At 36.5% G+C, this 15238-nt stretch overlaps 1 protein-coding gene across 4 annotated transcripts in view; it reads right to left on the bottom strand.

Annotated features, from left to right (window-relative positions):
• Positions 1-15238, bottom strand: part of LOC121417289 (vinculin-like) — a 76270-nt gene that overhangs the window by 50796 nt on the left and 10236 nt on the right. For all 4 annotated transcript variants that reach the window (XM_041610938.1, XM_041610936.1, XM_041610935.1 and 1 more), the window contains exon 2: positions 450-557. In XM_041610938.1, coding sequence (XP_041466872.1) covers positions 450-557 — 108 coding nt within the window. The remainder of the gene's footprint in view (positions 1-449; positions 558-15238) is intronic.

The raw sequence follows: 15238 nt of genomic DNA, 5'->3' as shown, positions 1-15238 counted from the left end.
ATGAGTGAATCTATTCTCAAGCTCTTGTCATTCAAATTTCACACTGTATGAAAGATTGCTTTAAATTAGAAAAATTTATACCTATCACAAACAACTAAGATATCTCATTTAAACTTGACTTTTGTAGCAAAAGTTATTATTTTAATGCATAGTAGATTAAGGAAATTTTCATTGTTAAATCAATATGGTGATTCATTTTCACATAATAATTCTGCAAATAATATATTTCACCATCTCCCCTTAACCCTATCTAGGCCGGGGGGGCCTCGGAGGGAACATTTCACATCAAAGTTAGTCAATGATAGTGGCTAATTATATAAAAGACCAAAATTACTCTCGGATCTTTGCTATCAAAGTGGAGACAATGGCAGAGCAGAGATTAGAACTGATGACTTTGCGATCAGGAGTCCAATGCTCTAACCACTAGACCAAAGAAAAAATGTTGTTACCTTGACCAGGTTCTGGACAGCAGCACTGACCGCCATGACAGGATTTGATAGGTCAGGCATGGCGTTTCCATCCTGGGCTTCTTCATGGAGGATAACCAATTGAGAAACCTGTGACAGAAAGATAGAGAAAAGCACATCAGAGGGTTGAAAAATCTAAACACATTAAATATAAATGAAAGTAGTCGCAGTAAACACTGATTTCACAAGAAAGTCTGTAAAACCAGGCTTAATTGTAACTACATGTATATCATCGAGGATCTAGATCTGGTACAGTTACATAAACTGAACTTTGTGAACTCTTGAAATCTACACTGGAAAATGTTCACACTGAAGATCACCTACACAGATAAGCGCAAGTGGGACAGTGTATTATTATAGCTTTGAATGTCGCCGCTTGACCCAAATCCTGTGCTTATACATGTATGCTAATTTCTCAGCAATCACACAATTTCTTCCAGGATCCTTTGGCACATTTAAAAAAAAAAACATACTTTGGTGGACATTTCATCAGAGTCTGTACGAAATCATTTTGAAATCGTTGCCACAACTGGCATTTATCTTTAAATTCTCAACATCTACACCATGTCCTGGGGGGGGGGGGGCACTCGACCAAAAAAATGGTGGGGTGTACTGCGGGCGAGACATAAAACGGGGGCCTTGGAGCGGGCTTATTGTAAAAAGGAGGGTCCTCGGAACGGCTTTGGAACTACAAATGTTTGTGAAAATGGGGGTCCTTGGAATGGATCACCAGCTTGTGAGTGAGTATGCATCCCCATGGAACTGGCAGCGCGAGAAGGGGCATGCGTGTCTGATGCAGCTAGCCGCCAGGTGCGCTCGCGCAGAGGCGATGGTCAGACAGCGCTCTGCGGCCGCTTTTCACCAAAATTACAGCTCATTGTAGCAGATCAATGCGACCGGAACGGCGTAACGAAAAATATGCGAAGCTTTGGAGCGGATCTCTTTCTTTTTTTTCCTCGATAAGAATGAAATGCTTTCTTTGTTCTTTTTCTCAATAAGACAAAAATGCTATGCCTTGGTCGGAATTTTGAGTGTAAAAATGGGAGTCCTCTCCGCGGCACATACCCACTAGATGCATTATATACTGAGTGCCCCCCCCCCCCCGGGCACCATGTACGAGTGTTTTTACTGTGTATCAGGTGCAGCATGCTGATAATTTGCTTAGCGACTCTCTCTAATTCAATTAGCACGATGTGCCATCTTCAGCGAATGCCTATCTTCCACTTAATTAGACCCTGTCAATATGGGGCACATCCATTGCTCACTTGGCTTACAAAGTCAATTAAGCCTAAACAAATTCCTTGCTTACATAAAATAAAAGTATGCATTTGCAGTTTACTTGGTATTGTAGGCTAAAATGCAATGCTCAGTACAAGAAACATGCTGATTTCTTCGCAGTAACTACTCCTGTCTGTGGTTGTACTGCAGCACTTGTTTCCAACTGACCATTTTTGTCATTTCTACATGAAAGTCTGAGTCATTTCTAAGCTGAGTCATTTCTAACTCATGTTTTTGTTTTAAGAGGGTTTGATTCATCTAAAATAATTCGGATTTTTTTTAAATGATAACATTTGTTAAAAGGTAGGTCCTCAATATCAGCACTCTACCCAGGTGAGGTGGACGAGTACCAGGTACATGTAGGAAGAAAGTTTACAGTTATACCTGAAGAGACTGGGACTTAAAGGTCAATTGCACTTCAGAAAAATGTTGATTTGAATCAATAGCGAAAAATCAGACAAGCACAATGCTGAAAATTTCATCAAAATCGGATGTAAAATAAGAAAGTTAAGACATTTCAAAGTTTGCTTATTTTTAACAAAATAGTTATATGAACGAGCCAGTTACATCAAATGAGAGAGTCGATGATGTCACTCACTATTTCTTTTGTTTTTTATTATTTGAATTATATTATTGTTGGGGTGGACTTGTCCTTTAATTGTGTGTTTGAAATGTTGTCTGTTACCACACATCTTTAACCCCCTTTATTATCACAGTGTAGACAATTTATGTTAATTCTAATTGCTACATGGCTAAAGAAAAGCAATCCTAATTAGTATTTGCAGTGCGTAATCACCCACAATCGTTTAGTAATTATGCGGTAAGCTACCGGTACTGAATAAGGTATTACGTTTGACATTTTATAATCACCTCAATAAGCTCCTATTAAAGCACCTCTAATTTTCTGATAATTTACATGTATCTACATTTCAGTATTGAGAACTAGATCCAAAACAAATTTCCCAAATTTCCTGAAATTCCCAGACATTTCCTAGAATTTCCAAGTTTGATTTTTAACGAAAATCAGGCAGTGACCAAAGTAATCAAAATCAAGGAATTAAACTTTTTTTCACGCCCTCTCTAAAAATGGGAACAAAATTACGAAATGCGAGCGTGAAGCACAAGCAAAAAGCTTGAGCTATGTAGCTCTTTGATGCAAATAATTCTTTAAATAAAGACCTTAACCAACATGTAAATTTTCTGATTTCCCGAAATTTCCTGTAATTTTTTCATTTCCTGAAACTTTCCTGGAAAAATCCAAATATCCATTATTTCGGGAAGATTGGAAACACTGCTGCATTTAAAGGGGGAGCGAACTGACCAACTTTGCTGTGTGTAGTATTTCATTGACTTTGTGTGATAAATAGCTAGTCTTAAAATATATACTTGAAGGTCAAGTCCACCTCAGAAAAATGTTGATTTGAATCAATATAGAAAAATCAGACAAGCACAATGTTGAAAATTTCATCAAAATTGGATATAAAATAAGAAAGTTATGGCATTTCAAAGTTTCGCTTATTTTTAACGAAATAGTTATATGAACGAGCCAGTTACATCCAAATGAGTTGCATAAAAATTGGGTGTAAAATATTGGTTATGACATTTTATACCTTCGCTCCATTTCACAAAACGGTTACATGTACATGTACATTCACATCATGTTCAGTATGCAAATGAGGACTGATGACGTCACCCACTCACAATATCTTTACAAAATATTTTAAATTTCTCCTTTTTGTCACATGAGACAAATATTTGTTCCTCCCCGAACATGTGGATTTACCAAATACAATATTGCAGTTCAGTCAAGTTGGTCAATATATTGTAAAATCTGTAAAAATTGAAATATTCTATATTTTTATTTATAATTTAAATTTCATACAAAAAAAGGAAATAGTGAGGAACATAATCAACACTCCTGTCTCATTTTTGCATTTCACTGAGGTGTAGTAAACTGTTTTGAGAAAAATAAGCGAAAACTTTAAAATGCCACAACTTTCTAATTTTACAAACGATTTTGAGGAAATTGTCAGTGTAATGAAGTTTCATTTTTCTCTCTTTATTCGAATCAACATTCTATTGGGGTGGACTTGACCTTAAATAGTATGTCTGGCATACTGCCTGCAAACAGCTCACCCCTTTAAGCCTTTATATCACCATGTACATGTACATGTACACACTATATCGCACCCTAATTGCTATATAGCTTAAGAAAAGCAGTCCTAACGAGTAATTAAAACCCCTAATCACCCTACAATTGTTTATCTGTGGACACAAGATGTATCAATTTATTCGACGGTCTGTTCTGGATAAAGCAGACCGGTCTGTAATAAGGGGTTCCCATATGAGGGAATGGTATGTAGAATGCTATTGGTTGTGTGTGTCAGGGGCAAGGTAGTAGTCTATGCCGTCCAGACACACAAGAGCAGGGAATAATTTCGCTTTACAAATTTGAATAGAATTTTTGGTCATACGACAAAAGCTCTCAACTAAGTGATGTATAGTCTGATGTAAGAATATGCTATGTAAAAGACGTTATGCGCAGCACCCTTTTAAAGAATGTGGAGCAATTGCAATGCGATACTAGGAAAATTATTCCCTGCAAGAGTATGGTTTGACCGTTGAGGTTTGACCATTGAAAGGATGCAAAAGAGTTGGTGCATCATGGAGTCCTACATGAATTACAAAGGTCCAAGTTTGGTGAGAGATTCATCAGGGCCCCCAATTGATACTTGTCACGTGAGTCACTCTCCTGTGTCACGCGAGTCACATTTTCAAATGGCAATCGAACCAAAATAATAAGTCAGACCTTATGAATTTGGAACATACAGGTGTAAATTTCCAGATGTTTCAAAAATACTCTCCTAAAATTTTTTCAAAATCTGGTGAGTATCTTCTTAGGAAATTAAAGAAATTATACAGTAAGGTCAGGTATCTTCAATAGTGTCGCGTCACATAAGTCACAACAAACCATTTGAAATATCTCCTACATACATGTAAGTCCTGTAAAAAAAAAAATTAATTTGACAGTGTGCATTTTTAGCAACTTGATTGAAAAGAATAGGAAAAACAAGTCTGCAATATACAAATTTCAAGTAATGAATCTTAAGAAGTGGAGATTTGGTATGAATGTCACACGGGTCACAATGGAATGGCTGATGGGCACTTTAACATACACTGTACAAAGTGATACATGTAAGTGGAGACATCAGATAGAGATATTATGTTCATGCAAAAGATGGAACATGAGTGATGACTGCATGAACAACAGTCATTAAAGGGATGGTCCGGGCTGAAAGTATTTATAGCTCAATAAATAGGGTAGAATTCACTGAGCCAAATGCCAAAAATCGCATCAAAATCGGATAACAAATAACAAAGTTATTGAATTTTAAAGTTTAGCAATATTTTGTGAAAACAGTCATCATGAATATTCATTACATGGGATGATGATGTCACATCCCAACTTGTTCTTTTGTATTTTATTATATGAAATTAGGTTTATTCAAATTTTTTCCTTCAAGAAATAGAAAGATGGGATCGACAACTGATTTAGTGCATTAGATATTTATTGCTGCAACTTAATCCATTATAAGAGACATACATGTATTAATCACACAAGTATGAAATAATGAAAAAATATGAAAACGGAAAGTGGAGATGTGACATCATCAGCCCACCTAATAAATATTCATGATGACTGTTTTTACAAAATATTGCTACATTTTAAACTTCAATAACTTTATTATTTGTCATCCGATTTTGATGAAATTTTCGGCATTTTGCTCAGTGAATTCCACTCTATGTATTAAGATATACCCGTAAGTATTTTCAGCCTGGACCATCCCTTTAAAGGGGTACTCTGGGCTGAAAGTTTAAGAATTTGAATAAAGAGCAAATTGGGACAAATTTCATCATCTAACAAATAACAAAGTTAGTCTGCAGGCACAGACCCTGATTGAAACTTTGATCAGTGAGTGTGTCACCACCCAAAGACCTGTCTTAAAGGGGAAATTCACCCTTATGAAAACTAAAGAGGTTTATTGTAAAAATAGCAGGAATTATAAAGTCATTTCTCACCCATTCCCGAAAGAAAACTAATTCTACATAGTACTCGTCATTAAGACCCTTTAAAAAAATGAATGTATAAATATATGCATTTCAGATTACATAACATACATGTAGGGGGCAGCTGCTCACACATGTACATGTATGATGTCACAAATCAAAAACTTATCTTCCTCGATCTTTGATGGGTTGGATCCTAAAATCTACACCAAAGCTATTTATCATTTTGGCGGGCATTTTTACAACAAACTTTTATCCAGGTGAACTTCCCCTTTAAAACTGGATTCTTCCGTCCATGGCCTGGGGATCTATATTTATCTGACTAGAAATAATCTATTCTGAGTTGAGTGTGCTATTATTATTACCCTGTCCCTGGCATTGGCTTGAGCTATACAGAAAGTTCAATATCGATTCACAGGCAAGAGGAAGGTGAAGTATCAATCACGTAGATTGCTTCTGAATAACCTCTCTTCATTTGATAGCTTTTACAGCTTTGCCATTTTTTGCTTTTAATACAAAAGTAACTTCCAAGGGATGACCTATTAAAGCTGCATAAAGTTGGCCATTTTTTTTTTTTTTTTAATGGGCAAAAACAAGGAATTTAAAGCCCCTTTCCAAACTGGTGGTGCAACTGCTTACACCTGTTGCGAATGTGTGCAACATATACTGTGACCAAAATTGATCACAAACGATCGCGCAAGCAATTGTGAAAGCCCCTTAATATGAACACAGAGTGAGTCATAAAAAAGTCCCAAGACTGAAATATAATACTCACTGATTTAATCATGTCCTGATAGTGTTATACCCCTTTCATAAACCCAATTATGCGGCTAATAGCAGCATAATTTGGTCGTAAAATTGGAGGAGGACCAGAGTTATCCGCATTCTTTTGATACTGCTATTATCCGCATAATAGCAGCATCGGGACAAGATTTTTAGTTTATGAACGCATTTCCAAATAATGCGGATAATAGCCATGGTGCGGTCACAAGGTCACCCTTTTCCAACACAACCGCATCGGAGGGGGCGTGTCCAGTTGTCATGACGATTATCCGCCTTTTTCAGGACGGGTGCTCGTAAAATAATGCGGCTTATTTTCGGAGTTTGTGAACGCAATTTTTATTGAATTATCCGCATTACTCTAAGGCGGCTAATTGGAGGATAGGTTTATGAAAGGGGTATTATTCTCCCCACGTATTTTGGTACCAATTTCTTTAGGGACAGTGATTTTCTGGGGGGTTTTACCTGTAAATGAAAAAGAAATTCTGTTCGGTTCTTATAATTTTCATGTAAAAAATAACATGGAATTAACCTTTGCAATACGGAATTCAGGTTTTTGTTGTGTACATTTTCAGTGACAAAACAGAATTTCCATTTTTAGATCAAGTTGAAACGGAATTACAGATTATCAGAAACGAAAAAAAAAAACATTTTTTGAAATGGAAAATCACTATCTATTTCTTACAAATCTTATTTGCAAAATAATGCGCTATTTTGCGAATTATCACGCTAATTCGTAGGTGCAGACACACTCGGGATTATTTATTCACGGCGTCAGACCATAATGCATCAATGCATCGACGCCTCGCTCAAGCTGGAATCGCTCTTCTTGCGATGGTGGAGACGAGGTTTCTTGAATCTTGAAATTAATCGCGAAGATGGCCGATCGGTATAAAATCTCGAAATTGAGCAAACTTGGGATGGTGCAGCACCGCCTATAGACTACATACATTACACTAAATGATGTCAGCTTAAAACAGACTGAAATTCATTATAAGGAATGGTCAACGAAGGACAACTTTATGGAAGCTGTCAGATGCACAAAGAAAATGTTTTCTTCTTTAACTATCCCAATAACATCATCTGAAGTTAAAGGGATGGTCCAGGCTGAAAATATTTGTATGTAATAAATAAAGTCAAATTAACAGAGCAAAATGCTGAAAATGTTATCAAAATTGGATAATAAAGAAATTATTGAACTTTAAAGCTTATCAACGTTTTGCGAAAACAGTTATATGCGCATCGTCATGAATATTCATTAGGTGGGCTGAAGATGTCACATCACCACTTTTCTTTTTCTCATGTTATTACATGAAATCATAATTGTTTCATTTTTCATACATGTGTAAACGATGTGTCTCCATCATGATGAAATAAGTTGTGGCAAAAATAACTAATGCACTTAATCAGTTGTCAATCCAATTGTTTTACTTCTTGATAGAAAAATGTTGAACAAACCTAATTTCATATACAAAAGAACAAGTGGGGATATGACATCATTAGCACACTTAATGAATATTCATGAAGATGTGCCTAGGACTGATTCACTGGAATAATGCAAATATTCAAAATTCAAGTTCTCTGTTATTTGTTATCCGATTTTGATCAAATTTTCAGCATTTTGCTTTGTGAATTTTACTCTATTTATTGAGATATAAATATCTCCAGCCTGGACCATCCCTTTAAATGCCTAAAAACCCTTGTTAAAAACTGTGAGCAGACACTCTTACAGCCTACATGCAGGCCATCACAACAATAAAGAATGTACATGTTGGCCCAAACTGTAGACTGTGTAGTATAGAACTACTACATGAATGAAAGTTGATCATGATGCATGCATGTAGTGACAAATAGGATTAGTATGCTACTTCATTAGATCTACCCACTATGCATGTACATGTACCCTGTAGTATAAAGATTTACATGTACATACCCCCCATGCCAAACTAACACACACCAACACATCTTTTTACTTAGACACCGTTCTTACTACCGTCCTAAAAGTTTACTAGTTTACTGGAAACTAGTTTAATGAGTAGTGAGAACGGTCAAAGCGGTCTTGGAAGAGATCTTCCAAACCGGTTCAGTAAACCACCTCGCAATGTAGTTTCGAAGAGCGCTTTGCCTCATTAAACTGGTTTTATAAACGTGAGGACACAATCGTTTTTCGGGAAGCGATCTTCGCACATTTCGAGCACGCTACTCCACACACTGTATGTGGAATGCCTATGCTGCGGTTTCAAATTTCGCACGAAACATGACACCCCACTGAGAGTGTTCCCAAAGCAACAAGACCACTTTACGTAAGGTGGTTTGGAAAACCACTTTTGGGTGATCAAATGGGGAATGCTAGCAAAGCGATCTTCCAAACTTGTTTCCTGAACCAGTTTCCAGTAAAACAGAGTTATGATGAGAATGAGGTCTTAGTATAAGCACAAATGGGACAATTCTAAAAAGGCACAATAAATATCCAAGACCAAGTAGGGGGAATTGAGGCCATTTAATGGGACATTCTTGGCTAGATGTAATTGGCCATGACATTCTATCAAATTAAATCAATCAAAATCAACACCTATGTAACCTTCATCTATGCAATCAGTGGAGAAAATAATTCTTAATAATTTTGGGGGGTGTTTCACAAAGATTTAAGTATGACTTAAGTTGCACTTAGATGTCGACATGTACATGATATGCCACACATCATCTTATTGATATGCAGTAGTGCGCGTCCTCATGACATGATTGACCAATACGGTCAAGCCTTTTTTACCGTACGCAACTAGGCATTTAAGTACGACTCTACATGGAAGTCATACTTAAATCTTTGTGAAACACCCCCATGCTCTGTTTTCTCACTTTGACCTTTAGGCTAATGCTGAATTAGGGGGCCATTGTTTGTTTGCTTTTGTTCATTTTTTTTCATTTCAAAGCTATTGATAAATGATATGAAAAAAGAAACCAGTGCAAACATTATTCTGCCAGTGAAAATTGTTGTAAAAGTTTTGTTTTTGTTTGTGGTAGATCTTCGGGCGACCATAGAAAACATGGCCACCCCTATAAAAGTGTTCCATTTGCGTATTAATTGCAGGGAGTGATTTGGATTGCAAGGAGGCCAAAAACGCCCTAACCACTGGCGGATCCAGGAGGGGCACACCCGGCCCATGCCCCACCCCACCTTTGAGAAGTAAAATTAATTTTTGTAATGTAAAAATGCCATTAAAACAGAAGTAACGTAATATCCTTAATTTTGGGTTAAAAACCTTCTTTTTTGGTCAAATTTTTCCTCGAAAAAATGTGCCCCCCCCCTTTGGAAAATCCTGATTCTGCCCCTGGCCTTAGCCATTTCCTAGTCTGCCACCCGTAATATGTTCAAGATTAGTATATCTAGACATGTTTGTTTAAATTTTCATTCTTTCTTTATTGTGGCAGCGGTGGGATCAGATTGGCATATAACTGGGTCTGTGACAGTAAGACTAGTGGACTGTAATTTTGGTTTGCAGCATGACACACTGACATACAATGCTAATGGCTATCACAGATTTCTATGGGTGATACCCTCCTCCCATCTGCCCTTCAAATATCAAGTAATAAACGGAACTAGTAACCAGATACATGCACATGTACATTGCTGGCCGAAGTGTATGTGTACACGTCCATGGTCTTTACATGTACACATACATTTGGCCTTGGAAAAAGGATATTACAATTATGTGCATACAGAGATGTGGGGGAGTTTTTTTTAATAATACTGTACATTACTAATCAAAATTATAGACCCTTTACGAAAAGTTTAAAAATGCTTTAATTGACAGAAACTTTCAAGTGATGTTTCTGCTGGTGACACGGTAATTCCTCCGTTGACAACTGCTCTGGGCTTTGTACAAGATTTCGTCTATTAAAGATATAAGGTTAGGTTTGCATTGTTTCAATAGGGTTCTATGTAAGGTTTAGGGTTAGGACAGGCTTAGGATGGGGTATAGTGTTAAATCCAGGGTTTAAGTTGGTTATTTCTTGAGTGTGTGGAATTTACAGCGGAGCGATTGTCGCCAGAGCAAATGTCATGGAACCATTTCTTGCTACCACCATCAAGATATTTCCTCTTTAACATGGAAGCCTTAGCATAACTATTGATTCACTTTGTAAATGTTATTGCTCACAGAGGAGCATGGCTTATGAATGATATTGCTTTCCTCTGGCTTTCTTTTGCATTTTTACTACACTCTTTTCACCTTTATTCTCTCTTCCAACGACGACAGCATTTTACACATATGATTTTTTTTTCTTCTTTTTTCCCCAGCGTTTGTCAAACCAAATTAACTTGTACTCAAGCTTGCACTCCTTCAGGAATCCCAGAATATCCGACATGACTGTGCTCATTAGAATTTTGGAATTCCACTCCAACATTCTTGGTCAGACTGGGCTTTACCCAGTAGCGTTATTTAGTCTGTAGATTCAGACCATTTTACTCCCATCAATAAAAAATGAAAATTGTGATTGTTGCACATTTTCCTGTATAAGCATACAGTAAAGTTTTTACAAGCTAAACCTTGGCTTTTACACCATTTTCAAATCTAATACGCCATATTACCATGTGTTGACTTGTAATTTGGTTTAAAAATATTACTGTGATATCTGTCCTACTTGTGATTGTTTTTTATCGAATGCTTTGAATTGATTTGGAAATGTAGTTCTACCTTTTTAAACAAATTATAAAGTGAATTTCTTTTAAACAAATTTTAAAACTTCTGCAATTACCTTGAAAGTATTGTGTTGATTCATATTACATGTAACCCCAAAAGTGATGATTTTATATTTTTTCATGCTTTGTATGTGATAGTTATGTTTTATATATCTTTTAAATATGTTAAAGTTCTGTACAATTCAGCCCTTCCTGCAAAAAGTCTGAAAATAAAATATTGGTAATTATTATTATATAAAGACAAAAAATTGTAAATTTGCCCCATTTTAAAGACATTCAAAGTTACATTTGAGTTTGATTATGCTGTGATTTATAGAAATAGCCTCACCTACCAGAAGGGGATAAACATAGGCTTTAATCTGAATACTACGTGGTTTATTTCCAATTCGTCTAAAGATACCATATTTGTCAAATTGCCAACTCGTCTACTATCATGTGGTCTACCATCAGTTCGTCCAGTATCCACATGGTCTAATTACCGATCCGTCAACTCACCATTTCGTCTAATAACCAGGTGGTAAAATAGCCATTTAGTCCATATACCATTTGGTCTAATTGGACAAGTGTTAATCGTGCAAAATAAATAAAAATAAAATGGAAATCAGGTCAACTGGTTATCAGACGAAATGGTCTCAGACGAAATGGTGATTAGACAAAGTGATGATTGGAACAAATGGTTATTGGACCAAATGGCTGTTAGATGAAATGTTGATGGACAGAATGGCATTAGACTAAATGAAATTAGACCATGTAGTGAGAGGACGAATTGGCAATTAACATACGTGTATGCCAGTTCAGAAAATATTTTAATTGAAATTTTGAGTAATGAGCTGAGTCAAGCCAGTAAATCAGTTTGAGAAAATTATTTTCAGTAGCCTGTGTGCCTAACAAACGTCCTCGTGTATTTTGTGGCAATAATGGAAAAAAATATGGAAAAGTAAAAATTTCCAGATACGGTTAAACATTGGAATGTTTCTTACAATTTGGCCCTACATGTACTCTGTACTTTCCCCTACACTGTTAAAAAAACAGATTTTACAGAAAAATTAGAAGATTTTACAGAAAAATTAGATTTTGCAGAAACCAAGAACAGAATCATTCTGTAATTCATAAAACAGGAATTTTTCTGCAATTTAACAGAACAGGTCTGTTTAAAAAGGGGAAAGGGGTGTTTTATCAAAGGAAATTTGTAAGATTCCATACACCAAATACCAATTTCCTGTAAGATTATGCAATCTGGTAAGATTACGGGTGTTCTCCAGACTCTGCTGCAGGAACTTCTTTTATTTTAAGGATAAATTTTTAGGCTGATGAAGAAAACTATTTCAATTATTATTCACAGACAGTTATGAATTATTTGAAATCTCAAATGACCCGACAAATTAAAGTTTTACTGTCAAAAACTTGCAACATATTCATAGTCAAGCACAAATTTAGACCGGAGCTAATAAATACGGACCAGTATGGCTCAGTTTTATGTGTTTTATTAACCTTTTTATCAAAACTTTTCAAGCACTTTGGATTTTCATTTCAGTCTACATTCCTGCTTTCGATAATATTTTATGAGGGTTAATGATACATGTATGTACTTCTTCTTTTGCACATTTGCATATTATGTTTCATTGTGAAACATGCATGTAATAGGCAAATGTGCACAGGCGGGGAAATATCAGTTGACAATATGCCAGCATGCTGAGCCCTACAGTCACTGTTTTCATATTTTGTGGTTCCATTCCTTTGCACACTTTGCTTATCAAGGCCTACATGCTACACGTATGTAAAGGACATGATTTCATTGGGAATATTTTAAATGTTAGCCTGCATACATGTATGCATTAATCTAATACTTTCTCTTGCGTTTTCAATCACCATTGTACATGTACTTTCATTTTTGTCTCCTTTGTCTGCCCAAGGTCCCGTTGCAGAGAGAGTTGCAATCAAACACAAGTCTAAAAATCATGCGCAACTTGATTATTAACCAATCAACAGCGCGCATTTTGGACTTGCGATTGATTTTCTGACTTGCTTTTAAACGCAACTCAAGATTTCTGCAACGGACCCCTGATGAACATTCTGTCTTTGTATCCTCCCTATTCCTCCTCTTTTGTTTATGTGTACATTATTCAGTTTCATGCCCCATATGCCCTACTCCTTCCTTGCCAATGGCTCATAAGATCACAGTAACAAAGGCCTGCAAAATGAGACTAGCACGTCTTTGGCCATTGAGGTCATTTGAGGTCACATTGAGGAGTGAAGGAATGCACACAACTTGAGGTATTAATTTTGACATCTAATGTAATCATCTGAATTTTTCAAAAGCCCTATAACTCTTTAAGACTTCTATAAACACGAAATATACAGTATGTGCAACATGTGCATGTATGTAAGCCCAGGCATTTGAGGGTTGTTTTTTTTTTCTTCTTCTTTCTTTTGCCAGGAACATTTCATTTCTCTATCATCAGTCAAATGAAAATTTTGTAAATCCTCCCCCCCCCCACTTCTCCATGTATTTTCTTCTCATCCTACTCGTGTCTCATTCCCTGCAATTCCTCTCTCCTCCTTCTCCTTCCTTCCCTTCCTTCCCTTCCTCTCCTCCTCATCCTCAACCTCCGCCTCCTTCTCCTCCTCCTTCTCATCCCTTCCTCCTCCTCATCCTTCTCCTCCTCACCTTCTTCTCCTTCTCCGTGTTCTTCTTCCTCTTCATCTTCTTCTCAACTCCTTCTTCTCCTCCATCTTCTTTTTCATCTTTTTATTCCCCCTTCTCTTCTCTTCTCTTTCTCCTTCTCACCATCTTCATCTTCTTCTGATCTTCTTCTCCATGTACTTCTTGTTCTCCTTTTTTCTTCTTTTTTCTCCTAAGTTTTATGCTGTTTACCTCTTCTCTCAATCCCCTCTTATTCATAATCACCTACAAGTACATGTACAACGATCCAGACTTGAGAAATATTTCCTAGTACTGATCATTGATAAAAAAATGGGTCTGCATTCAAGACTATTCTTGTGTCAACCACAATATTGGCATTACCAGACTACTCAATCTCTGTAATATTTGCCCTTTTACCTTTCATGCTGAAGTGTGTTGGAGATTATTTCAAAAACTAAAGCATTCATCATGTACATTGTAGGTCTACACATCTGTGTGTAAAGGGCAAGTTTTGTATTTTATTAAAGAAATGCTAGATTTAATAATATGCCAGGTGAGATGTGTAGCTCCAGTTAGGTCATTTGTTGAAGCTGGAGACTTTGATTTGAATTATAAAGTCCTTGCCTACATGAACACAGCCACATTTTACGCATGTATCACTGTTAATATACAGAGAGAAAGGAATTCAAATTATACAAACTTGTTTAAAATCATTTAAACAAATTTTCAATATCGAATTGAGAATTAAAAAAAAACAATAATACTTGTTACTCTCAATTTTTTTTGGGGGGGTCATTTTTTTAAGATGGGGGGTAGTCCTCATCAAGGGGTGCCACACTGTCAATACAGTGGAGCAGGGAGAGACCCGCTTGCCCTCATGACTTTTTAAACAGAGAGAGGCCACACAAGATTAGAACGGAGAATAGAAAAAAAAAGGAAAGAAAAAAATATAGAGGTCTGTAAACAGTATATTATTCAATATCTGAATTGAGGAAGAAATGTCACCTTTATCACATACAAAGGTATAAATGTCATCTAATCTACACCCCCCCCCCCCTCACAAATTATGAAAATGCTCTCAGTCAGTCTGATTCTACCCATGGCCGCACCCTAAATATATTGGAAACATAACCAATGCACGCACACCAGGCTCTAGAGTTGATCTTTTGCTTCGAAACTGCTACTGGTATTTCCTGTACATGAAATCGAAACCTGACAGACAAGTGTCTCAGAAAACTGATTTCCTGCCACTTTTACCACAAAAGAAGGCTTGGATAGCTCGCTGACGAAAACCCTGGAAAT

The sequence above is a fragment of the Lytechinus variegatus genome, chromosome 6 (assembly GCF_018143015.1).
Source record: "Lytechinus variegatus isolate NC3 chromosome 6, Lvar_3.0, whole genome shotgun sequence".
Classification (NCBI taxonomy): Eukaryota; Metazoa; Echinodermata; class Echinoidea; order Temnopleuroida; family Toxopneustidae; genus Lytechinus; species Lytechinus variegatus.
This window is presented reverse-complemented; position numbering and strand designations above follow the sequence as displayed.